Source organism: Podarcis melisellensis (assembly GCF_964234715.1).
Source record: "Podarcis melisellensis genome assembly, chromosome: 1".
Taxonomy (NCBI): domain Eukaryota; kingdom Metazoa; phylum Chordata; class Lepidosauria; order Squamata; family Lacertidae; genus Podarcis; species Podarcis melisellensis.
Window position 1 is genome coordinate 22,213,016 of NC_138528.1, and position 26,927 is coordinate 22,239,942.

A 26,927-nucleotide genomic window follows, 5' to 3' on the forward strand; every position below is an offset into this window, starting at 1 on the left:
GTATGGTCTTAACTGGCAGCATGTTTATTTCTGGAATCTCTGCACGGTGTCTCACATGATACAAGAGACAAGGCTTTCGAGTCATTCGTCTCATGGCAAACACGAGTTTCTCCATCTCCATACAGAACCTACAGAAATACTTTACTAACATTATGCAGTGAAATGTTCTTTGCTACAATTATGCATAGGTAGATGTCTTTAAGGGGACGCGGGTGGCGCTGTGGGTAAAACCTCAGTGCCTAGGACTTGCCGATCACATGGTCGGCGGTTCGAATCCCCGCAGCGGGGTGAGCTCCCGTCGTTCAGTCCCAGCTCCTGCCCACCTAGCAGTTCGAAGGCACTCTTAAGTGCAAGTAGATAAATAGGTACCGCTTTATAGCGGGAAGGTAAACGGTGTTTCCGTGTGCTGCGCTGGTGCTGGCTCGCCAGTTGCAGCTTCGTCACGCTGGCCATGTGACCCGGAAGTGTCTTCGGACAGCGCTGGCCCCCGGCCTCTTAAGTGAGAAGGGCGCACAATCCTAGAGTCGGACACGACTGGCCCGTATGGGCAGGGGTACCTTTACCTTTACCTTTAGATGTCTTTAACCAAGTTAAAAGCCATGAAATTCTTACACAGAGGATGACGTTTATACATTATTATTTTTTAACCAATCATTTTTTGGAATGTCTTTTGAGTCAATGTTCCCTGTTTCAAAATAAATTAGGCATTTGGTCTCACTCAGTGGTTATTGCCATCAAAATAATGAAACCTGCAACTTAAGCATGCTTTCCACACTGCGTTAACTTCATAGTCTTGCATGAAATAAGTCCAACTGAGTTCAATGGTGCTGAAGAAAATAGCAGGATTAGACACCTAGATCTACCTACACAAAGTACGGTGTGAGATTGTCACAAGGTAATGGAAGGCATTACATTAAGGCGATTTCCCCTTTGCTAACAGGAAAAAATCAAATTTCCACACATTTATTTGTACATCTAAAGGCTCAGTGTGTGCTTTTAAAGCTGCTTATACTTTACAGAAAACAGAACACAGTTAAGTTACAGATAGGTAGCCGTGTTGGTCTGCCATAGTCAAAACAAAAAAAATTCCTTCCAGTAGCACCTTAAAGACCAACTAAGTTAGTTCTTGGTATGAGCTTTCATGTGCATGCACACTTCTTCAGATACACATCTGAAGTATCTGTGTATCTGAAGAAGTGTGCATGCACATGAAAGCTCATACCAAGAACTAACTTAGTTGGTCTTTAAGGTGCTACTGGAAGGAATTTTTTTTGTTAGAACACAGTTAAGTTTAACTGACTGAAGCAGATACTTATTTTCTAAAAAATACCAAGATGTTAAAATATATAGTTTGCCCTTCAAAGCATTGTTCCTAGGAAAATTAACTTCACTGGATACCACACTTTCTCCACAAGGCCATTATCAAAGAGTGAAAAGAACTGCAGAGACAACTCCAATAGCCCAGTAAAGAACTTCTTGTGACAATTATTTTAGAGACCGGTGAAGTCTCTTTGCTTGACTTTTCCAAATGAACTAGCAAGGGTCAGACAGCAATTACCTACAAAAGTAGTAGGCATCCTATGGTCCCGATTGCAAAGGATGCTTCTAGAATTCAGTATGGTCTCTTCTTCCTTTGTAAATGCTTTATTTTGAAAGGTACCCATTGGTTCTGCTCGCTTGACAAGCCTTTAAAACCTAAAGTCAATTTATTTATTTTTTTCATTCATGAATTGCTTCTTGTGAGGTATCCTCAAGTGATATACAATATAATAACTTACATAAAAGTTGCATCGATAAAAACACTTGTAACAATTGTGTATAGAAATATAGAAACCATTTAAAACAATGTAAAATCAGTTGAAATCCAAGGCAGATACCAACTGGGATTAAGGTTTTAGAAGACTTGAAGAGGAACGTCTTTGGCAAGTACCAAAAAGACAAGAGAGAAGGTGGCTGTCTGATATGTGAGGGAGTTCCAAAGGGTAGGTACCCCTACATAAAGTCCTGATTTTGATATCATGTGGAATGGACCTCCTGATAAGATGGTTAGGTGCAAGCTGTCTTCTCCTGCAGAACACAGTGAGCTCATCTTTAAAGTACCCTGGCCCCAAGCTGTAGAGCGTCTAAATCAGTGCCTTGGGGACAGGTACAAGGTAACAGCACCACTACTTTCTCTATATATGCCCACCTCAGTTCTGTACTACAGCACCAGGAGACATCAGACAAGATGGACCACAGGTCTCAAGCAGGATGCTAACGCCTAATATTTTATGTGCCATCTCTGTACAAATATACATAAATTGTCCTACAGAGTTGAGGAGTGCATGAACTCTAAATGTGGGAAGAGTAACCAGTCATTTTAAAGATTGCTTCAGATTACTTTAAAATGCTTTCATGCTGCCCACACACCGCCATGACGTTTCACAAAAGAGCTGTACATAAGCTTTTATAATAAGGGCTGCACACAAAACTCCATGTTTACATATCCTGTCCATTGCATGCACAAAACTGGGCCCAACCATTACATCCATTCACATGGGAGATCTGCGTATACTGATGAACGCATGCAGTTTGAATGCAAGCAAAGACTAGAAGACAGGATTTTCTTATGGGAGGTGGCCACAATATCACACACTCCTTCTGTATGCTCAATTCGCTTTCTAGGAGCGAGTTCCTCCCATTTCATCACAACTGCAGCTAAGGAATATATTGGCACCAGTTTAGCAGAAGCTAATCAGTTTATTTAACCTGACCATGAACCTGGTTAAAAAGAAACGAGTTAGCCTTGGCTGTGGTTAAAGGAAGGGAGTTTGCTTTGGATGGGAGCACATAATTCTGCCTTTGGTTCTCTTAAAAGACAACTTTAAGGAAGGCCAGTTATGGTACATTTTCACCAATCTTGCAAGAGGCTTCCTCCTGAATAATACATTTTGTTTCGGGATCATTTAAACCTGCAACCCGATGCACAGCGAACTGATGTGATAGTACGATTTATGCCCACACAGAGATGAAAACAAGTTAGTACACTAAGTGCCTCACCTGTTGTTCCATATTTGCTTTATTTCGTTAATTAGACCCAATATTATTAAATCCTGGCTGTATAGAAAGCTGTATACAGAAAAAGTACAATAGGTGCATACCTGAAGAGGAGATTTGTGATGGCATCGTGTGGTCACTGGGTTGGACTATGGCTGAATCCTGGTGATAAAAACAGGAGTGAAAAACCCCCAGAACAGGCAGCTCTGGGAGCCTGCGGGGCTGGGGGAGGGGGAAGCCCGCCGCCAGCCTCCAAACCACGTTGGGAGACAGCGGGATGGCGCGTTGCGCCTCCCCGCTGTCCCCAGAGCTTGTGGGGCTGGCGGCGGGGAGAAGGGGGCTTCTCCCCCCCCGCAGCCTCCAAACCACGTCGGGAGACAGTGGGATGGCGCGCTGCGCCTCCCCGCTGTCCCCCAAGCTGGCGGGGCTGGCGGCAGGGAGAGGGGAAAAGTGCGTCCTATAGGGCGAAAACTGCGGTATTTCCCAAAGAGCTTTTCACTCCTGCCTTCATCACCAAGATGGAATTGAAACCAGTGACTACATGATGCCAGTAATAAATCTGCACCAGTAACAGTAAACATTTGTCAGAAAATCCTTGCATCATTAAGTAAACTGTCAAATGAATTAAAAGCCCATATTAAATTAGGAGACTTGTTTGAGAAATGAAGTAAAACTGGAGAGTTTATATTTAACAAAGCACAATATATTTTTAAAACCCCTCATGTTTCCACCTAAGGATTAAGATAGAAATATACAGCATCTATTCATCTGGAATAGATTTTAGTATCCTTTAAAAAAAAACACCAAAAAAACAAACAAACCACCACCTCACGTATAAAATTAAGTTTCAGAAATGCCAGTAACTTTTAATTCATAATTTAGTTGCCAACTTAAAGAACATGTTACATATTTTTAAAAGTACTTTTCATTGAGATAACAATCAGAAAGTGGATGAAAACTGATCTAATATTGCAACTGTACAGAGGTGAAGGCCCTCGGCCATAACCGATCTGAATGTTGGGGGGTGGAAATGCTACATTGCAGGGGTAGCCAACGTGGTTCCCTCCTAATGTTTGGATTACGACCTCCACACTCCCACACCCCATGATCACTGGCCATGCTGGATGGGGCAGATGGCAGCACAACATCTGAAAAGCACTCTGTAGGTAACCCCTGCTATGGTGAAAGACATTTAAGAACCAAATATATTTCATTCAGGCTGCCTGCTACTAAAATAACATTGTTCCTGGAAAGGATTAATATGTGACACTACAGTCACAACTTGGAAGTCAAACAGAATCCATTCCAAAATGTTCAGAAACCAAAGCGTGGCTTCTGATTGGCTGCAGGAAGTCAGAAGTTCGGTTTCCAAAAATAGTTTGTAAACCGGAACACTCACTTCTGAGTCTGTGGCATTCAGGAGCCAAAACGTTCGAGAACTAAGCTGTTCGAAAACCAAGGTATGACTGTACTAGAATGGAAGTAGTGAAACCAGTATGTTCTTGCACAACACGAAAACGTTTCTATTTAAACTGAGAAGAGTTCAGCAATTATCATGTTGCCTAAAGTGCTGCAGTGGTATAAAAAGTTCGCTCGCCAAAATGTCCCCATCTATCTTTTAAAGCACATTCGGTCCAATGTTAACCTGGTGACCCTATATCCAAAAGGACAAAAATAGAGAGAGAGGAACATATTTATCCCCCACCCCGGAACATAATTAAATGTAGAATTCTGTGGCTTGGATTCAAAGAACCCTGAGTGGAAGCAGAAAATGAAACAGCGCTGATCCTTGAACTTTCACCCAAGCAGTAGTGGAAGTACTGTGCCACAATGTATCCGAAGTGAATGAAATTTAGGCTATGACACAGAAACTCTGTTGGGCCATAAGAAGGTATTGAGAAGAGTTTCTGCAGAGGCTTGTGCAGATGGAAAAAACTGCTCCGGATTTGGAATCACTTCTCTTTTGCAACACTGGAATTGGCCGGGGCCAGCTCAAGACATTTTGCTGCCTGTGGTGAAAGACCAGATGGCGCCCAGCCCCACATTCCTGTTAGCCATTCTACATATAAAAGCCAATTTGACTTCCTTCAACCTTGGCAACAGGGCAGCAACCTCTACTGCACCTGATGGCAGCAGGCTAGCTTAGGGGGTGCAGAACAGGCCCTCTGGCACACAGATCATGGCACCTCCTGAGCAGCAGCCTAACTCTACCTAATTATAGTGGTAGCACTCAATTCTGTGAATGGAACAGGGTTTTTGTTAGTGGAAAAGCAACTCTCTCTCTATGTATTTGTGTGCGTGTGCATAAATTTATAGATATATACCCACACCAATATATCAAGCATACATTTCCAAAACGGTGGTGGCAGTCATTTGAAGTCGCTGTAATTTTCTTTCTGCACATATAATTTTTCATAAGTGTCCAGTTGGTTAGTAACAATAATGGCTGAATTGATTAACCAAACACTGAAGAAAGATACACTGAAAGCATTACCAAGAAATACTTTTAATTTCTTGGTGATTTCTCATATCCTGGCGAGGAAACTATTAACAAGAAACAGACTAACTGTCAATGGTCTATCGTATTTGGTTTTACCAAAACAGTAAATGTACAATTCTCTCACAAAGAAAATCAAGGGAGGAAATATTTTAATTGCAAAATAGGAAAACTGATATCTAACATTAAGTTTTAATGTTTTACATTCTTAAATAGTCTGGATCCAGCCCATTAAGGAAAAGTTAGTTATACCTAGCTCCCATTGAAATCAATGGAGTTAAGTTCATAATGTCTTAACCTAAGTGCAACTAACTTAATCTGGATAAAACTCATTTTTTATACAGTTCTCATAAGAATATCTGCAAATGAAATATTGTGAAACAATCTAACAGGTATTTTCTAACAAAAATCTGAAAAATAAAACTGGCAAAATGTACAGGATACCTATACAGCTACCTTGTCTTTCATGTATCCAATATTGTTCCAATGCTGGGTTCCTCTGCTGGAAACCTTTGGTAATGGCTGGTAAATTGCCCTTACAAATGTGTGCCGCAAAAGGATTCCATAAAAATAAAATGTCCATATCTGTTATATTTACAGTCCTCCTTTAGACAATGGCATACTGTTCATATAAAAGGCCTCTAATTTTATAGAAATCTTCACAGAGACAGCCCTCCAATCCAATGCGTCCAGTTTCAGTCTGCAAGAAAACATGTTACATCCAATTACTTAGAGACTGTACAGAGATTTGCTATGATTGGCACATAAAAGCAAGCAAACACAAACACACACACACACACAGAGAGAGAGAGAGAGAGAGAGAGAGAGAGAGAGAGAGAGAGAGAGAGAGAAAGAGGAGAGAAAGAGAGAGAGAGAGCTTACCCTGCGAACAGCCACCAAGTTGTTACATACGAGAACCCCTCCTACAAACTCAGCTTGAATTCCTTCTCGCAAGAGAACTTGCTTAAAATCAGAAAGTCTTGGCTCATTCATGAAGACAGACTGATGTCCAAGAACCTTTTGTGAAGGTGCAAAACAGAAGTTAATTAACAGATTTAGGAGGGGGAAAAGAGTGAAAGATGAAAATACAAGCATCAAAATCATTTCATATTATAAGTGGTAAGATTCAACCGCAAGTAAATGAGATCATGTGCAATCTACCCATTTAACAATTATGTCCTGTGTTGGATTCACAGGACAAAGCCCACTAGGAATCTGTCTCCCCCAAAGACCTCAGTGCAATGAATGGAACGCCCATAAGACCATAAGCACCACAGAAGTGCCCAGTGCTTTGTACCAACAGCATAGCTATCAACATTTCCGTTTTCTTGCGAGGAATCCTATTCAGAATAAGGGAATTTCCCTTTCCAAAAGGGAAAAGTTGACAGCTATGCAACAGTCCTTTCATGGCACAATTAGAAGACTAAAGATCTGCTTTCAGACTTGCAACTGTGTGCAAGAAGATGATAATTATTATTCTCTTCATCAGTTTACTAATCGCCTTCTTAAAAACTGTGTGATTTACACATAATATAATTAAAAACAGTTAAAAAAACAAAAACAGCAAATGCACTTAAAACTAGACAGAACCAGCTGGCCCTTCCTGGTTTTGATAAATAGCAAGGTAGCTTATACACAACCATGCTGTTTATCATATGTTCATGAAGTAAACTGATTCTGTACTGTTTTGTGTAAATTATTTGACTTTGCAATATGAGATTTTTTTAAAAAGTCACTTCATAGTCACAAAAGAATCAAAGCTGAGTGCACAACAGAAATCAATATATAATACAATGTATTAATAAGCAAATAAAAGCCTATTAAATTAAATTAAAAACAAGAGCATTATTGTGTTCCAAAATCAACAGTAACCAGACCAAGATTATCCTTCTGGGAGGCCTGGCGGAATATAAAAATTATTGATGTCAAACAGAAGTGTGTTTCACAACACTGGGGCTGCTATGGTAAAAGTCCTGCTGCTCCATGTCGCCAGAGCAGAACTCGGCTATATAACAATACAAGTGCCTGCGGCAAGAGTGTTGTTAGCCCAGAAATGGAAACAAGAAGAAATTCCGACGAAAGAAGAATGGCAGACAAAATTAATGGACTATGCAGAATTGGACAAAATGACAGGAAGGATTCGAAACCTGCGGGACCAGAGATTTAAAGAAGACTGGAAGAAGTATATGAATTATTTGAAGAGCAACTGTAATCAACAAATTACGCTAGTAGGACTACAAGAAGTTTTGTAAGGAGAAATATACGAAGTGTTACAAAGTAGAAAAAGATAGAGATATTGGTTATGAGTTTGAAATGTAATAGGGAAGATAAGAAATGCATACTGAGAGATTAGATTGGAAAATTTTCAGACAGGATTGATGGAAGTCAAAATTTGAATAAGATGTAAAAGTATGTTTAATTACTGTTGAAAATGATATGTTAAAAAAACTAACAAATAATAATAATAATAATAATAATAATAATATAATACAAGTGCCTCTCCCAATTACTGCAGTGATTGCACTGATATATAAGGGCAAGGCCATTTATCAAGTACCCAGGCTGCATATATAAGAGCTCAATAAACAAATAAATCCCTGAATTCTAACACTGAAGAACATGAGTCATATCCAAAGTTAACCATACTTGGTAAAGGTAAAGGGACCCCTGACAATTAAGTCCAGTTGCGAACGACTCTGGGGTTGCAGCGCTCATCCTGCTTTACAGGCCGAGGGAGCCGGCGTTTGGCCGCTTCCGCAGACAGTTTTTCCGGGTCATGTGACCAGCATGACTAAGCCGCTTCTGGTGAAACCAGAGAAGCGCACAAAAACACTGTTTACCTTCCTGTGAGAGCGGTACCTATTTATCTACTTGCACTGTGTGCTTTCAAAATGCTAGGTTGGCAGGAGCTGGGACAGAGCGACGGGAGCTCACCCCATCGCAGGGATTCGAACCACCAACCTTCTGATCGGCAAGTCTTAGGCTCAGTGGTTTAACCCACAGCGCCACCCACATCCCTTAACCATACTTGGTAGTCCCCCTGAAATTGATATATCTCAGTGGGTCAACTCTTAAGTGTACCTTATTTGGATATCAAGAATCTCCTCTGCATACAAGGTAACAATGCAAAGCAATATTTATGTGGGCTGTTTATATCCCACCCAAGTTGAAAGAAGTAAATAAAAGCTTTGCTTTTAGAATGGGAGGTGAAAGATGAGGAGGTGAAAGAAGTAATGATTAAGTGGGCAAAATATCTGGGTAAAATATCCAATTATTAGCATGGGAAAGATTATGGAATAAGGAATGGAAATTTATGGCCTGTTATACATTAAAGGAAAATCTTTTGAAGACATTCTACAGGTGGTATATAACTCCCAGCAAACTATCCAAAATGTACAAAATGAGATCTAATACTGGCTGGAGGTATAAGCAGGCAGAAGGGACACTTCCACATGTGTTGGGGTTGCAAAAGAAATTAAGACCTTTTGGGATATTATATATGAGGAGTTGAAAAAAATGTTTAAGCAAACCTTCATAAAGAAACCAGAAACTTTCCTTTTGGGTATTTTAGATTCAGATATCCCAAATGAAATATTCATATAAATATTCTTATATGCTACAACTGCAGCAAGAATATTAATAGCTAGAAATTGGAAAAGTGAGTTAGTACCAACAAAAAAGGAATGGCAGAATAAATTATTTGAATATCTCGAATTGGCAAAAATGACAGAGAAAATTAGGAGACAGTCTAACCGAAAGTTCCAAAAAGAATGGGAAATGTATAGAGATTACTTAAAAAAACAGCGCCCCCCAAGTCAAAACCTGGATTTGCTTTAATTTTCCCAAACCATAATATGGATTATAAGTATAGTATGTCGAAAACAGTAGAAATGATAAAAGAAGCAGTTTAACAAACAGACAAAACGGACCTGCTTTGTGGAAGACGGAAGTCTGTCAGAGAAGAAAAGGAATTGGGAATAAAGAATATGGTGACATAAGTCCGTGTGTAAGAACTTATGGAGTTATGGTTGTATGTATGTTTCTTGTTGTTGTTTTTTGTCATTTTATTATTTTGGTTACTTTATTGTATGTGTTTATCAAGAAAGAAAACTAATAAAAAGCATTTTTTAAAAAAAGCTTAGCTGAGGAACTAGTTTTTCTACCTCATTCGGTGGCAGGGGTTCCAAAGTAGGAATGATCTCACTTTCCTCGCATATTTCTTTGTCATCATCTCCAAAAAGACTCTTGATGGCCTTCTGCTGTGCAACAGCACTAGAATCCGACGAGGGTGCGTCCACTTGCATCTCTGAATCTTCTCCATCATCTCTCAGTTCCCCTTCTTCCAAAATCACCCCCGTGTCCACTTTTGATACCCGCATGTCCAGGACTCCATCTACCCATGCCAGTTCAGCGTCTTTGGCTTTACAAAACTGAAGGGAACTGACCAGCGAGTCCTTTAACCTGACCTAATCACAAATAAATATATAAAATAAATACTGAAACAGATGAACCACAGAGTCTGTTTTATATAGATTACATTCAGTATCATTACATGCTTGGAGTCAACAGGAAGTCACGCTGTTAAGAAGAGAACTTTATGGACGACGTATCATAGCACTTTTATAATCATGGTACTGGTGTGGGGGGACAAAACACCTCAGGGAGGAAATAAGTAAGACTTTCCAAGAACATGGAAATGAATGGTGAAAATTGGACAAGTAGACTATCAGTAAATCACATAACATAACCAAAAGTTTTTGTTCCTAGTGTTATAGGCATAAAACTTTTATGCAATTTAGGCATGTATACTTTAATTATCATTTCCACCACCAAGTTATCTTGATGATTTACAAGTTGTGTTTCTTGTTGAATATAGGCAAGATTTCCCCCCCCCAGTCTTTGCAACTCCTTTTCTTCTGTATAATGGAGTCAGGTAGACAGCTGTGTACCAACAGCAACCAGCTACTTAGAGGCTTCCAAAGAAAATATCATATAGGGGACTTCGAGAAGGGGGAAAACGGCTTGAGGTGAAAAGCTTGTGTTAGCTTTGTTCTCACCAAACGAAATGTAGCTACACAGACACACTTCCTTATTCTTGAATAGAATACAGCAGCCTTGCAGGTTTATGCAAAACCCTTTTCTAGCCCACAAAGTGTTAACTATCTTCTCTCAATAAACCAGCATGTCACAGGCAAGCATAAACAGTATTTCTGATTAGGTACTTGATTAGAAGTAATTAGTACTTCCACTGCAGGTTGGCTAGTTGTTATTCTTATTTTTATTTATTTGATTTATATACCGCCCTTCCTCAAAAGATCTCAGAGAAGTTCATAAGATTAAATTAAATACAAGCTAGGAATACAACAATAAATGCAAGTTTTTATGAGGATAGTTGCCAATTATTATTATTTTTACCCAATTCTACAATCTTACCTGGTATATGTGAGTCTCACTGGTTGCATCTATGGTTTCATGCAATTTAGGCATGTATACTTTAATGTCCTTTCCACCAAAAGCTCTACAGGATTCTGCAAGATCTTGGCTGGCCTCAGGGGGCCCATGGACAATGATCAATTGCCGCGGCTTCATCTGATTAATTATTTTCTTAATGGAGTCCCCATCTGAGCGCCCTTCATAGTCTATGTATGTAACACGAGCTCTAAAATGCAACGTAAGGAGAAAAACAAGTTGTTTTTTGTAGCTGCAAAATAATATGCAAGCAAAGCATTCCCTTGAGAAAAAGTTTGGAAATGTTCACAATTCATTCTGCTAAACAGGGTTAAGTTGGCACCATTACTGAACTTTAACAGAATGATTCAACATTTCACTTCAAAGGGGGCTTCGTTTTCTTAATATGTATATTATGTTGTTAAACATATAGAATAAGCCATCAACACAATTTCATTCATATATCTTTGAGCGTGAAAATCTAGATGGTGTGATCTGATAAGATTAGGAATGGGGAATTTTTTCCAGCCCAAGTTATCAGGCAGTCTCAGTTGGTAAAAGGTGACAGATTGCAATGAACTAACCATCACTACTAATCTGCCAATAGCGCCCTCCAGCTGCAACTAACAATAAGACACTCACTTTATTTCCATTGATTCTGTTGCTGAAATGCATTTGGTTGGAACATCTGATAAATCCTGGTCCATAGGTTCCTCTCCATTTGTAAGTCCAGATTCTAATTTGTTCTTTTCTTCTTCTGTTGCCTGAAGTTCTGGAACGAGGAAATCCTCTGGTCTAAACAAAGGATTGTTGTCAATTCTTAATTAGGGGAATGCTAAGGAAACTATCTATGGTGAAGGAAGACAATATACGTAATAGCTATTCTCTAAATGAAGAGAAACAGATTTAACAACATCAAAGCTCAAGAAAGGACCACTGATACGCATCCAGAAATCTAAGGAAGAGGCTCAACAAATGTCCTTTTAAAGAAAGTTTTGCCGATTTTGGAATTATATTGAAAAATATGCATTCTTTGCGGCATATTTTAAAAGGAAGATAAGACATCTGGAGGTTCGTGGGTTTCACATCCCTGGTTAAATGCGAATGAGCAATGTGTTAGTGCCTGCTGCTCCAAAGTCCTGACTTAGCCATGCCAGGGAAGAAACAAATCAGGTAACTTAGCTTTATACACAAACCAGCACTCATTGTTTGTTTCTCTCCAAACAAGCTATGAACGGAAGCTAGGGTGGTTTGTTCTTGGCTTACTGCTTCGGTGTAGTTTTTGTGTGAATATAGTACTAGCACTTGGGAATAAAGGCAACTGGTGTACACGAGGTCAGACCACTGGCACATCCAGCGCCTGGGGCCAAATCCTAACAAAACCTCAACAACTTCAATCAATCCTTAAAAAAAGCTCAACAACTTTGGGGGTAAAATCCTTAAAAAGTAAACAACTTCAATCCTAAAAAAAGTAAACAACTTCGGTTGGCCCTTTGGTCAGCCCTCACTTCATCAAATCTGGCCCTCTCTGAAAAAAGTTTGGACACCCCTGCTCTAGGGTTTCAGACAGGAATATCGCCCAACCCTACCTGGAAATACTGGGGACTGCACCTGCTTGCAAGACAGATGCTCTGCCAATGAGCTATGGCCCTCTGTTTGAGGGAAGCAAACCACAAGTGCTGGTTTGCGCATAACATTAAGCCAGCCTCTAATTTGCTCCCCCACCCACCCCGCCCGGCAAGTCAGGAGTGGAGTGGCAAATTTTGACTAGAGTACACAGTAATGTGGAACCTATGAACCTTCAGATGTTAAGACTCCAACTTCCATCAGCCCCAGCCAGAAGTGCCAACAGCCAGGGATGATGGGAGTTATAGTTCAGCAACATCTGGAGAACCACTGGCATGGCATCCCTGGATTAAACCATACAGTGGTACCTCGGGTTAAGTACTTAATTCGTTCTGGAGGTCCGTTCTTAACCTGAAACTGTTCTTAACCTGAAGCACCACTTTAGCTAATGGGGCCTCCTGCTGCGGCCGCGCTGCCGGAGCACGATTTCTGTTCTCATCCTGAAGCAAAGTTCTTAACCCAAGGTACTATTTCTGGGTTAGCAGAGTCTGTAACCTGAAGTGTATGTAACCTGAAGCATATGTAACCCAAGGTACCACTGTATTAACTATGGTTTGCCATCCCTGCTTTTATGTTAAGTGTGAATCAGGCAAACATTAAATTCCTTTACTTTTAGTACAAGGAAATAACTTAAAGAACCCAGACAATAAAAGATCAATTAAAGTAAAGCAAAGGTACATAAATACATATCAATCATATACAGGATTGCAACCTAAACAGAAAAAACTGGTATCATCCAGACAATTATAAATGTCATGAATCTTGTTAGGGATACCTGGAAATCAACTCTGCACATAATCTTTGTTTTTCCTCTTGGTGTGCCTCAGTGAGGCTCCCACCTGAAAGGCTCCCCTAAATATAAAATGGGCACCTATTACCTTGGTGCACATTTAATTTTTAACACTTATTATAATATTATCTCTTCTCTCCCACGTACTTGATAATCTCTCCATATTCATCCCATTTAATTCTCTCTTCTGGAGCTGGAAACATAGGGTAGGACTTTTTGGCCTGTTTGAAGAAGCTTCCTTTGCGGTTGCCTTCACCTTTCATCATAAGGTCATGCTTAGTTTTATGAACAGATGGTTGATCAACGTCCTCTTCAGCATCACTGTCATCGCTGGAATCAATATCTGCTCTAGAATGTGAGCCGAAAACAGAGTTTCATATAAACACAAGGCAAACAACACCAAAATATTATACTTCTATTCCAATCTTGAGCTTGTTTGGAGGTTCTAGCAGGGGAGCGCAGCTATCGTATACCCTTGACCGAAGAACGGTACACTCCTTCTATCTGGGATGGTCGTCCTCTTCCACTGAGCGCGCAGCTTCGGAAGGGATGCACATAGAGCGGTGAGGGAGGAAGGGGACACCCGCCTAGCCAGCCAGATCAGCCGAATCAACCCTGGCGATCAATGGGGTGACAGATGTCGTAGCCAGATCGCCCTCACATCCACTTCTATTCCAATCTTACCAAGTTTGGAGCGGTTCCAGGACTCTTATCATCTGCAGACACCAGCTTGACAACCACTTAGTTCTAACAACACTACAGTACTGGGTGCTCATAGGCCCATATAGATCTATACCATTAAAAGAAGAGTATTGTGGAACATAATGGTTGAAGTTAACTGTTACGAGGAGTTGTTACTTATAATGGGAAGCGTCAGTTTCAAGACTACTTACGATGCTGCTGGAAGGCATTATGACTAAGTTTCACTGAGGTCGCATCAAATAAGCTTAGAATTGTTTAAAGTGCTTTTTTCTTGGTGCCGTAGAAATGGCAAAGTAGTAAATAGCATTTGAATATTTGCGTATTTGCTCAAAAGGCCATTTGCAACCACCACAGGTACTCACTCTTTGGACTGTTCTAACTTTTTGGCCGCCTCTTTCTTCAGTTTTTCTTTCTCCAGGTATTCCTCAAGTTCCTTCCCTTCCAGTTTCACTCTTTTCCTCAGCTAAAAGAAAAGCATGTGCAAATAAGGGGTATGTTTGCTGACAGAAGTGGCAAGGTTTTATCAGGAGTTCTCAACACATTTCCTAAAGAGTGATAAACATTATAGATTCGAGTAGAAACGTCAGAACACCAGAAGGCGTCATATTTGCAATGCCACATATTTGAAAAACGCAAAGTTTAATCTAATAGTTGGTCTTCAAGACAAATCTTCCACATCCACTGGCATTCATCTGTCTTGGGAAACAATGAAAAAGTGTGCCTTCTTTGTAATAAAAAAATAGCTGAACAATTAACGGAAAATCATGCACATTTCCAAACATATGTCTGGTGCATGCAAACATTACTGTCTTAAGTATCCACATGGAAAAAAATAATGCTCGAAACAGGCCTAAAAGTTCCCAAGTGTTGTCACATATTTTTATAATCTTACTAAAACACTATTTTACCATACATGATTTTACTCATTTTCTTTAAAGAAGTGAGGGGGAAAGAGTATTTCCTTCTCAACAAATGAATAAAGATGGGTATTCTTTTCATCAGTATTTTCCCTTGGTAATATAAGCAAGGGAACATAAGTTGGTCAACATGAGCAAGCAAAATTCCCGAGACAGTCAGTATGACTGCAGTCTCCTGGAACAAATTTTCTTACCTCTATATCTGTAACTTTTTCAGAGGGATGATCTATTAGGAAACGTGCTAGTGTGCCAGGAGTAGTTCTATATGTTAAAATTATAGAGTTTTTAGGGTCCTGGCACCATTGTATAAAGAGATCTCTTGAAAACCCACATTCCAAATCTGGTTGGCTGGCAAGGACAACTTTGGGACTAGGAACCCGTGCCAAATCTGCAAGCCCGTGACAGAGAGAGAGATGGCGAAACTGAAAAGGATTGTTCCTCTTATCTTCAAAGCATCTCATCAGTTTGTCGCTCATCCATTCAACCTGTAGGTAGGAAGAGGGAAAAGCAAGTTGTACTGAGTTGCAACACCTATGTAGCAAAGAGTGCTTAAATGGTGCTTAAATAGTACTTGCAAACGTATGAAACTACCTAATACGGCATCAGACTACAGTTGTACCTTGGTTTTCGAACAGCTTAGTTCTCAAACGTTTCGCCTCCCGAACGCTGCAAACCCGGAAGTGACTGTTTCGGTTTGCAAATTATTTTTGGAAGCCGAATGTTCAACAGAGCTTCCGCAGCTTCTGATTGGCTGCTCCTGCAGCCAATCAGAAGCCATGCCTTGGTTTCCAAACATTTTGGAAGTCGAAAGGACTTACGGGACAGATTCTGTTCCACTTCCAAGGTACGACTGTACTGGTCTACATGCCTTCTACTCCAACTGGCTACCCCAAGTCACAGTGTAAGAAGGACTTTCCACTTATACTACTTGCTTTTCTCCTTGATCTTAAGTTATCCAATGTGGGATAATAGAAATACCTGTTCTGTATTAGCGCAATTCAGGTGGTTAGCAACACAGTGTTGCTGTAAAATACTATGGACATGGGCAAAGGCTTGATATAATTACAGAAGTCAGTCTAATATTCTGCTATATTCAGTCAGTCTAATATTCTGCTATCAAAACCAACCTGAGATTTTGAGAATTCTACAACATTGTAGCTGACATTATTTAAAAGTGCTAAAGAGTAAACTCCTAAACCGGCATCTTTTGTCCTCCATATTTGATCAAGCAGTTGGGCAAGTTCCAAAACTCGGCCTGCAGTGTCCACAGCTATTAGGACATTTCCATCACCTCTCAGTGTTTCCAAGACATTTGCTGGAGAAAAGAAAACAATGTATTAGTTTTGTGGCAGCATTTGAATCCTAATTCATATGTATTAGGGATACATTTCCTTTTACTAGTCAGAAGAAAACCCGATTAGCATAAGGGTTATATTTTAATCTACACGTGGCTTCCAAATTAGATTCTAATTAAATAATGGTAACTGCTTTCTCAAAAACAATATAATTTCACATCACATTACATTAAAATTGGATAAGTTTTTAAAAAATCAAATTCACAACTCCTTATTCAGGAAATAATTTAATACTCCAAATTAAATTATTTTCCACAATAATTTTTTTTTAAAAAAAGAAATGTATTTACACACTTCCTAGAACTCTGTAGGGAGTCTTGGGCATCACTATATGATTTACTGAATGCATTTATTTAACATATATATCTATTTATTTAAACTATAGCACTGGGCCCACAATAGAGAAGTCCCTAGAATGTCTCCAGATTAATCTTAATTCCTGAAAAAGAGGGAATTTACAAGCAGTTGATTTTAATGTAGTGCATTAAAGACTTTCTTTAAACACACACACAAAATATGCAATTTCAAATTAAAGTTATAATCATCTTAAGCTGTTAATTTTCTAGAAATCTACCGTATTTTTCACCCTATAGGACGCACTTTTCCCCCTCCAAAAATGAAGGGGAAATCTGTGTGTGTCCTATGGGGCGAATACAGGCTTTCGCTGAAGCTCTCCAGGCTTCAGGAAGCTATCAGCAAGCCTGGGGAGCCCGTGGGAGTTCCCGAAAGGCTTCCTAGGCTGCGGATAGCAGCCTGCTGTCCGGCGCGCAGGCGCCCTGAAGCAGAGCGCCCCTTGCACCGGGCAGATATCCGCAGCCTGGGGAGCCCTGCGGGAGTTCCTGCAGGGCTCCCTAGGCTGCGGATAGCAGCCTTCTGCATGGAGCGCGGGGCGCGCTGAAGCAGAGTGCCCCGCGCTTCGGGCAGACATCGGCCAGCCCAACAAGCTCGGGAGACAGCGGGGAGGCAGAGCGCCGCCATACCGCTGTTCCCCGACCTGGTTTGGTTTCCCCGACCTGGTTTTGGGGGGGAAATAAAGGGGGGGAATTCCTTTATTTCCCCCCCAAAAAACTAGGTGCGTCCTATGGGACGAAAATTAGGTATTCAACTGGGGTGTGTGCATGTGTGTGTCTGAAACTCACAATCTTATCCAGAGAACAAGACTATTTTTCTCTCCATTTTCTTATTATATTTATGAGCACCACATGTAAACTAGGTTTTAAAAATCTATTAGAAACTGAATTTTCCCAGCTGCTATGGAAAAATACATACTTAGTAGCTGTTCGTCTCTTTGTTTCCGTCTTGGCTGTACATAAGTAGCATTAAAGGAATCAGTGATAAGCAAGGAAGGCCTGCTTAGCATTTCCAGGGAACATCCATTCAAATGGCTAAAAGAGAAGTTACATCAAACAATTGCAGTGCTTTAGTTAAAGAAAGGTGATGATAAAATTACATATGTAGCAGAAACTTTCTATAAAGTTAGTTTCCATAACAACCAAATTTGCTATCACTTTAATCACAAGTACAGTGGTAGCTTGGTTGTCAAATGGCTTGGCTCTCGAACAAATCAGCTCCCGAATGCCGCAAACCTGGAAGTGAGTGTTTTGGTTTGCAAATGTTTTTCAGAAGCCAAACGTCCGACACGACTTCCGATTGAGTGCAGGAAGCTCCTGCAGCCGACTGGAAGCCGCGCCTTGGTTTTCAAATGGTTCCAGGAGTCGAAAAGACGCCTGGAACAGATTAAGTTCGACAACTGTACACGTCATACAGCATGATTTATGTAGCGTACATTAAAACCTAGTTTTACAGCCAGAATCAGTCAATTGTTACCGCAAGGAATCTAAAATAGACATTTGGTGATATCCAACTTTGCACAAGTAATTTTCTGCTTGTGCCATGGGACTTCACCTGCCCTCTCCTTCCTTCTGCAGCCCCTCCCACCCCTGCATCAATCTGCTCTGGAGGGTCCCTCAACACAGGAGAAAATTTCAAGGATGCACATGTCCTGTTGCACAAATGGAAGTCTATTGCGCTAGCGGACAGACACCACTGGATGACACCTAATGAAAATATGGGCAGGATAGCCAAGCAGAGAAGAGGATAAGGAAGGATCGATGTAACTGACATACCGAAGTGTTTTAATCTATTTGCTTAGGGTAGAATCCAAGGAAATGCTAAATTAACATTCTGCCTCTGGAACAGAATTGAGAGCACAGGCACAGAGGCAGGGAGCAGGGTGAGGTGGGCTGTCATGTTGTGCAAGGAGAAATCCTTGTGCTAACAGGATGGGTTAACTGAGTACTGTCCTTAAAAATGAACAAAACTACCGTATTTTTCGCTCTATAAGACGCACCAGACCACAAGACGCACCTAGTTTTTGGAGGAGGAAAACAAGAAAAATATTCTGAATCTCAGAAGCCAGAACAGCAAGAGGGATCGTTGCGCAGTGAAAGCACAATCCCTCTTGCTGTTCTGGCTTCTGGGATAGCTGCGCAGCCTGCATTCGCTCTATAAGATGCACACACATTTCCCCTTACTTTTTAGGAGGGAAAAAGTGAGTCTTATAGAGCAAAAAATATGGTACTATAATCAAGACTGCAAATCATAGAATCATATAACTGTAGAATTGGAAGGACTTCTCCTGTCTGCACTTCTTCTTGTTTCTCATCAGCCTTCAGTGACAACAAGCAAGATGACAATTTGAACTGAGCAATAGTCTATGTTCCATAATTTTTACAAGTAAGACTACATATTGAGGGATTTGCACTCATTCTCATTTAAGTATCTGAACACTTATGAATATACAGTGGTACCTCAGGTAAAGAACTTAATTCATTCTGGAGGTCTGTTCTTAACCTGAAACTGTTCTTAATCTGAGGTACCACTTTAGTAATGGGGCCTCCTGCTGCTGCTGCGCCGCCACCACGCAATTTCTGTTCTCATCCTGAAACAAAGTTCTTAACCTGAGGTACTATTTCTGGGTTAGCGGAGTCTGTAACCTGAAGCGTCTGTAACCCGAGGTACCACTGTACTTCTTAAGTTACAATTTTACAATTTACTGGTCGCCCAGAAATTTACCCATTTCCTCATTTTCACTCAGAAAAAAAATAACTCTGTTCCGTATGTCTTATTCTTAGTTTCTTTTTTTAAAATCAGCTGTAAACATTTCTTAGTATAAAAATAGCATTGTAATAAAACCCGCGAAGAGAATTTAGAACACAGCAGCTTCCTATAAATAAAACCCAATCTACGACTCTCCATGTGAATCATACAAACTTGCATATGCAAATTTTGGGATTTACATCTGTACTTAGAACATAGGTAACACTATAACAGTACTATTGATAGATGTACCAAATTATTTCAAGAAATTCAATACAAGAGACAGCTCCTCTCTCATGCAGTAGGGCAGTTTATTTTTAAATGGGATTTAAGGAAAGTGGTTTTGATTGTTTAGGCTTTGTCTTAAAACAGATAGCTAAAAATGGCATTTGCTGCTATCTAGAGAATCTTCAAGCTTTTCACACCCATGTTACATTTCAAAATATTTTTAAAGCTTTGAGTCTTGTAATTAAAAGGGGGTTGTTTATTTCTCCAGTGAACCTTGATATTAGATTATAACCCAAGTCCACTCAATCCTTGCCACAAACTAGGAGACACTAAAAATTCTTGTTAATGATTCAGACCTGTGAATAATCACTTATCTACAGGGACAGGAATGTATTGCAAAATAAAGATGAGCTGGTGGTTCTTTCAGGTCACCGATATTCTACATATAATGAACCCGGGCATAATGTGTTTGCAGGCTAATACTTTCTGTAGCCTTATTTGCAATGCTCCATTAAAAAGAAGGCTGTATGGGCAAAATTTTATAATGTTCATCCACTTTTGCATCATAACTGCCCATTTATTTTCTCACCCTGGCAGCCCATCACCCCCAAAATCAGCTCCATAAAGTCCCTCAATATTTTGGGAGTGGGGGGTTGCAAGAGGGAGAACAAGAAGCCCTGTTGCAGAAGTGGATGCCCACTCACACTGCACTGAATCTCTCTCGTCTTTAAAAATCAGAACCATTCAAGCAACAAAATTAACCAGCAGCAGGCAATATCAATATTGTGTACATACATCTCCCTCTTGTGGTTGAAGTCAACTGCATAAACAATTTCTTCTTCTCCATCTTTAACTATCTTCCATATTGTTCCTCCTATCATGTGACCTGCTGGTAATGGTGTGATGGACAAGCCATGACCTTTCCCTAAGAGAATAAAAGGCAGCATATCAGACACAGACGAATAAAGTTTGTTGTAGAACATCGTAATCTCAGGTGAAAAGTATGGCATTAATATTTGAGTTATAGTCAAATTATAGTCACATTATTGTCAAGTTATAGTCACGTTAAAATGGCATTTCACAAGCAACTTGCTCTGCAGTATTTCCCAAGGCCCTAATGAACTTTACAAAGCTGTCCTACATCTATGACAAAGAAAATGATTTGTCAACTATACTTTTATGGCAACTAAGCCCATGGAATGCTCTAGACCTCCTAACCTTGGAGAAGTGTACAAAGATTTTTTAAAAAGAAGTATGCAAGCAGAACGTTAAATCTGCTAAAACGGAGTATTCACTTTGACTAAAATTCTTCATTTGACATCCACACAACCATTTTATTTTATTTTTCTAAAGACAGAAACATCTGGGTTTGAGCAAAATGAACAGCAAATTACAGACAGTACAATGATCATTACTTTAAAATTTTATTTCTTCACCTTTCAAATTGACAATCTGAGAAAATTTTAGTTGTTGTATTTTATCAAAAGCTGCATCCACATCATCCAAGGTAAACAAAGTGAAGTCCTCTGTATTGTGACGTGACTACCAAACAAAAGAACATGAAATTATTCTTAAGATATAACAATCATATTCAGTGAGAGTTTCAGTTATGTTTGTAAAAATATAAAAAGGAAGGAAAAATAAGTTTCAAGGGAACTATACCTGGTAGAGATCATACATAAACATTTGGCCCATTTTGTAGACAGGAATAGTGGCATAAATAGCACAATTCAACCCCATCTTTCCGACTGCATATGGGAGTGCGCCCAAGTGTAAAGGATCAGGATGTGAAAGAAGTACTGCATCAACCTGGTGAACATATCTATAAAAGAAAAACAGGAAGGGAGAAAATCGCATGCCACTCCATCATTTGAGAAATTGCAGTTCTAGTGACATCAATGAAATATTGCACCTGCCAGAGTCTAAATCCAAACAATGGGCAGGAACACCCTGTGAACAGTGTTTTGCCAATTTCTCCCTTTGCCCCCTGAAAACGTTTACTGCAGAATTGGGCGATCTTCTGAAAAGCGGGAAAGGGTATTGAAATCAGCAAAAAATGACCTCCCCATTTCTGCCACTATGATTCTCCACTGGATCAAAAGCCTCCCAAGCCATTGTTTTCATACGTTAGAATATTTCATTAAAAAAAAGCTGTGTGGCAAAAATTAAGATAAGGCCTTGGAACCAAATCTGTACAAATGGGCAAAAAGCACCTTCTTTGACCAGGCAAACACAGGTCCTACAATCTGGCCTGCAGTTGCTGTTAATGCAGAGCAATGATAATGCAAACATAAACAAGGTGGGCATTTATTATAATATACTGGTAAATTGAGCAAGTTAGATTGCAGCTGATGAAAATCTACTCTGCACTCTACTGTTCCAAACAGGATTATTTGTGCACTGAAGTGCTGCACATGTGCCCCAATCCAATGAGTAGAGCTCTGCATGGAGACTTTTCACATGCAGACCTCTGAGCAGAGGATTTGCTTTTGCTTTCACATGCATGGGGCCCCATAGTACAGGTGCTGGCAAGGCTTACCGGCCATGGGCTGGATCACTCCCGCAAAGATCATCCGTGGGCCGGGCCAGCGCAGCGCGACGCTGGAAATCACTTCTGCGCATGCCCAGACACCGAAAATCGCACCTGCACAGAAGCAATTTTTGGCTTCTAGGCATGAGCAGAAGAAATTTCCGGTATCTGCACATGCGCAGATGCGATTTCTTGCGCCACTTGGCGAGTCCCTGCGCTGTGCCGGTTTAACGCAGTGCACGGGGGACTCACCAAGTGGGCGGCTCGTGGGCCGGTAAAACGGTCTTTGTGGGCCGGATCCGGCCTATAGGCCGCATGTTGCCGACCCCTGCCATAGTAGGTCACAAGCATTGCATAGTTGTTCCATGCCCACAGATTAGTTGGTGGAGAATTTTCTCTCAAATCTTCTTGTTACTGGGCTCTATCCTTCTAAACACGTTAACTACTGATGTCTCCTTATATCAGGATATAAAGCATGCAATAACTACATCTGGTTTTTAGCTTACTTGCAAAGGAATAACAGTTTAATTAAAGTCAGGTTCTAGCTTACTTCCGTAGGGAATCAATGATGTCCATAGAAAAATTCTCATCCCAGCCACAATCCAACAGAAAGCGAAATTCATCTACTTGAAGTAAATAGCACAGAGCAGATTCTTCCTGCACCCCTGAAAGGGTGGTTAGCTTGATAATTGAAGTCATTTTTTCCTTCCCAAAAGAGAATAAAATGTATTATAAAGCTGAAAAGACTTTGCCATTGCCTACTTTCACACATAATGATAATTCGAACTTTATAACTGATCATGGTTTACTGTGAATAAAGAGCACGCCAGTTGCATACTGCCAGACTTCTCCTATTTCATTCCTTTCATGGCACAAACAAGATAAACAAACCTGATATTGGTTTCCCATTATGCCCAGATCAGGGGTTGTGGCTTCTTTCCAACAAGCCATGATCTCTAACCTAGCTTAAGCCATGGTTTGTTACTGGCTTGGTGATTAACTTGGCCAGCTTTAAAAGAAGATTAGACAAATTCATGGAGGCTAAGACAATCAATGTCTACTAGTCATGATGCCCATGTTATGCCTCCAGTGTCAGAGGCAGTAAGTCTCCAAATACCAGCTGCTGTGGAGTGCAAGTGGGGAGAATTCTGCTGTGTTCAGGTCTTGCTTGTGGCTGTGAGAAGAGACTACTAGATAGCCCTCTGGCCTGATCCAGCATTGCTCTTCTTATAATATTTGTAGATTAGGGGACAAATCACACTCCCTGGGTTGGGTGTTATGGCAAGTCAAGGCTTCCTGGTCTGTTTATATTGCTTACACCAAGGGAGGTGTGAAGCATCAATGATCAGGTGGTGTGAAGAAGCATGTTACTTATTCACAGTAAGTTCACATTAAGTAAGAAAGTCTGCTTTTTCCTTACATGTGAACATGGCCATAGAGTTCTTAGCTGTATCAAGTCCTACAAATAGGAAAGATTAGAAATGTAGAACTGAAGATCCCAAATTATTATGGCTAGTGGAAAAGGATGATGGAAGTTGTAGTGCAACAACAAATGGAGAGCTACAGGTCCCACACCCGTTTAGAGAGATATGCCATCTTCAAACTGTAGTTTATGACATTGGCATGTTTTGCAAAACCATAATTCAGATTTATCAGTTTTGGATTCAGACGTAATGGTAAGCTGCAACTAACTGAAAATGTATGCAGAAGGAGAACTGCAATATACAAGTCCTCCCTCCATGCACACTTCACTTGCCCTATTATTATTATTATTATTATTATTATTATTATTATTATTATTATTATTATTATAATTTGTTAGTCACCTCTAATCCAATAAAAATCAAATATGTGTTAAGTTATAAGAATACAAAGAAGTCAAACAAATACTCAAGTTCTACAAAAGCTAAACTGAGAAGACAGGCAATACAAAGGAACCATCTAGCTCAGTCAGCCTTCCCCAACCTGGTGCTCTCCAGGTGTTTTGGACTTCTAATAAATCTTTGTGAACTGCTTTGAGGCTCCTTTTCGTTATGCTGTATGAGGTAATTTATAAATACAACCAACTCACTAAAAACTGATCACAATTCCCATCAATCCCACTTGACGTACAATTCTGTCTTTTACTGTGAATGCTACCAGTTAAACTGGAATGCTCCCCAACCCTTGTCATGAAAATAAGGCCACTCTCCCAATAGTTTTCCTAACAAATAAAAGGTTAAAGGTAAAGGTAAAGGGACCCCTGACCATTAGGTCCAGTCATGACCGACTCTGGGGTTGCGGCGCTCATCTCGCTTTATTAGCCAAGGGAGCCGGCATACAGGGCCATGTGGCCAGCATGACTAAGCCACTTCTGGCGAACCAGAGCAGCTCACAGAAACGCCGTTTACCTTCCCGCCGGAGCGGTACCTATTTATCTACTTGCACTTTGACATGCTTTCGAACTGCTAGGTTGGCAGGAGCAGGGACCAAGCAACAGGAGCTCACCCCGGTGGGGATTTGAACCGTCGACCTTCGTATCGGCAAGCCCAAGAGGCTGTGGTTTAACCCACAGCGCTACCCACGTCCCTAAAAGGTTAGATGGAGCTTATTCTCTTCTCTGCCCTGGGCTCCTTTGGAAGGAAGAATACGATATACTATATGTAATCAATTAAGGAAATACCCCAGCTAAGGGTCTCCTTGGATCTGTCAGCTAGAGGATTTTTAGCTGATACGGTAATGCCACCTATTGATAATTATTTTGTTTTTACATACCAGGTCACTTATGCATTCTGATCCTTCATATATGTGTGTATAGCAAGATCGTGTCTCTCAGAGACTTGGCTCAGACCCCCCAGCAAAGGGTCTGGATGCGAAAGGAGAAAGGTAACGTAGGAAACCCCCCAAACTGCACAGAAGCGAGACCTTCATCCCACCACCTGCCCTGCAGTGGTAGCCCTTTCAAATCCTCCACCAGGAGACGGCTTGAGAACTGATCATGCATGTTTCATCCTAAAAGTGTATGCGAAGCCACCTTTGGGGGAAGCGGAGGGAAGCCTCTTTGCTCCCTTCCCCAGACTCATTGCAACCTTACCTGCACGGCGGCCCCTTGTTAACTCCCGGCCCCCCTAAAACCTAATGGAAGCCTGGAGGAGGAAGGGGGAAAAGCGAGGGACTCTTTACTCAGCCACACTCAGCCCCTTCAGCGGCCGCCGCCATTTTGGCCCGAGAGGAAACAACCGGCGAGCGCGCCGAAAGAGGCGGAGGAGCCGCTTCCGCCGCTACTGAAAGCGAACCAAGAAGCGGGCTGCACTATCAGAGACGTTTACGGGGGGGGGAACCAGAGGGGAAGCACTTGGATTAATGAAGATGCCCCCCTCCGCCATTGATGTTCATTTGGAGTTCTTCTAAGCAGCGTCTCGAAAAGTCTCAAAGCCATAGCGAAGGAATCCCACTGCGAGCGGCGGAGAAAATTTCGCCCGCCTACCCCTCTCGGCTCGGTGAATGGTTCATTCCGGCTCTGGTCATCGGAGGGCTCAGTGTGCGGCTCTCTAAGCGTCCTTGGTTGGTTGAGGCCCTCAGGTCGGCATTGCGCTTGAAGGCCTTCAGGCCAGGTAAGGTTTAGGCGTATTAAGAGCCGGGTGGCAAAAAAGGGGGGGAGGGTTGTTAAAACGAAAAAAAAAGGGGGGTGTTGCAAGGAATTTCCAGCGCGTCTCTCCAGACTGTATAAAAAGAAAACCAAAAAAAGGGGATTGTTAAGGGTCAGTGTTAAGCCAGGAGTAAGGAAGGGAAAACCTCGGATTTCACAATGGCGCCAACGGAGTAGGAACCAGCAAAAGGCAGATTCCATGTTTTTGTTACGAAGAGACTGACTGCCATTTACACAAAGTTATGGGGGAGCCCTGGCTTGGAATGCCGTGTCCAATCCTGGTTGCCTCACCTCTGAATAATACCCCGTTGCTGGAAGCAGTGCCATAGCTATGGGGGGTCGGGGGCTAGCCGGGTTTGTTTGTTTATTTCCTGCCCCGGGTGAAGCCTCCAGAGGGACGTCATTGAGGCTGCCAGCCTGTGTGTGTGTACCGAACTGGGCCTTTGACCTGGGTGAAATAAAGCCTAGTTTCTTTCGCTTCTGACTGGAAGCCACAAGGAGGGCGAGTAAGTGCATGTGCAAGTGGCACGTAGGTCCTGCTTGCAGGTTTCCCGTAAGGCAGCTGGTTGCCCACTGAGAGCAAGATTATTCAGTTGGCCTTGGGTATGATCAAGGGAGGCTTTTCTTCAGCTGTAACAGAAATGTTTAAAATTATGCATGATAGAATGCAGTGCATAAAGAGAAGCTTTGCTCCCTTTCCATTAAAGCACTAGAATTTGTGGACGTTCAGTTAAAACTGATTTGCAGTAGGAGATTAGATTACTTAAAAGTAAGTCCCATTGTGTTAAATGAGGCTAACTCCCAGGTAAATTGGAATAGGACTGCAGCCTTAATTTTTTTTATTCTAGGATGTTTTTGTTTAACTGTTTACAAGTGGCTTAAATGTTTGAGGCATCCATACGTTATCTGTTGACTTTATTTTATTTTTGGTTCTCTTTCTTATTAGTAACTATGGTGAATATTTTGCATCTTGTGCGAGAACACTGGGCCTTAAGTTTGGTCCCCATAGGATTTGTGTTGGGATGTTACTTTGACAGGAAGAATGATGAGAAAATGGCACTCTTCAGAAAC

The 26,927-nt window shown here is 41.0% G+C and overlaps 1 protein-coding gene across 3 annotated transcripts; it reads right to left on the reverse strand.

Moving 5' to 3' along the window:
• Positions 1 to 3,876: 3,876 nt before the first annotated feature.
• On the reverse strand, positions 3,877 to 25,521 carry CPSF2 (cleavage and polyadenylation specific factor 2). Of its 3 annotated transcripts, none has more exons than XM_081910733.1 (15): positions 25,302 to 25,521; positions 22,779 to 22,933; positions 21,361 to 21,520; positions 21,135 to 21,240; positions 20,494 to 20,623; positions 17,641 to 17,756; positions 16,144 to 16,331; positions 15,211 to 15,501; positions 14,462 to 14,562; positions 13,545 to 13,745; positions 11,624 to 11,776; positions 10,967 to 11,192; positions 9,697 to 9,999; positions 6,416 to 6,550; positions 3,877 to 6,233 (listed from the first exon to the last, which is right to left on the reverse strand). In XM_081910733.1, the coding sequence occupies exons 2-15, from the start codon at positions 22,925 to 22,927 to the stop codon at positions 6,141 to 6,143; spliced, it is 2,352 nt and encodes a 783-aa protein (XP_081766859.1). In that variant the 5' UTR covers positions 22,928 to 22,933; positions 25,302 to 25,521; the 3' UTR covers positions 3,877 to 6,140. The 3 variants fall into 3 exon arrangements, with proteins under 3 accessions (XP_081766859.1, XP_081766860.1, XP_081766861.1); XM_081910734.1 differs by having other exon boundaries at positions 25,297 to 25,521; XM_081910735.1 differs by lacking the exon at positions 25,302 to 25,521 and adding an exon at positions 24,983 to 25,279.
• Positions 25,522 to 26,927: the final 1,406 nt, after the last annotated feature.

What these genes read in the sequence shown, in the direction of transcription:
- CPSF2 (XM_081910733.1), bottom strand. Translation starts at nt 22,927, where the DNA reads ATGACTTCAATTATCAAGCTAACCACCCTTTCAGGGGTGCAGGAAGAA. An exon ending in AAGAGACGAACAGCTACTAA is followed by an intron (nt 16,332 to 17,640) that starts GTATGTATTTTT and finishes TCTTTTCTCCAG; the next exon opens with CAAATGTCTTGGAAACACTG. An exon ending in AAGTTAGAACAGTCCAAAGA is followed by an intron (nt 13,746 to 14,461) that starts GTGAGTACCTGT and finishes CTCACATTCTAG; the next exon opens with AGCAGATATTGATTCCAGCG.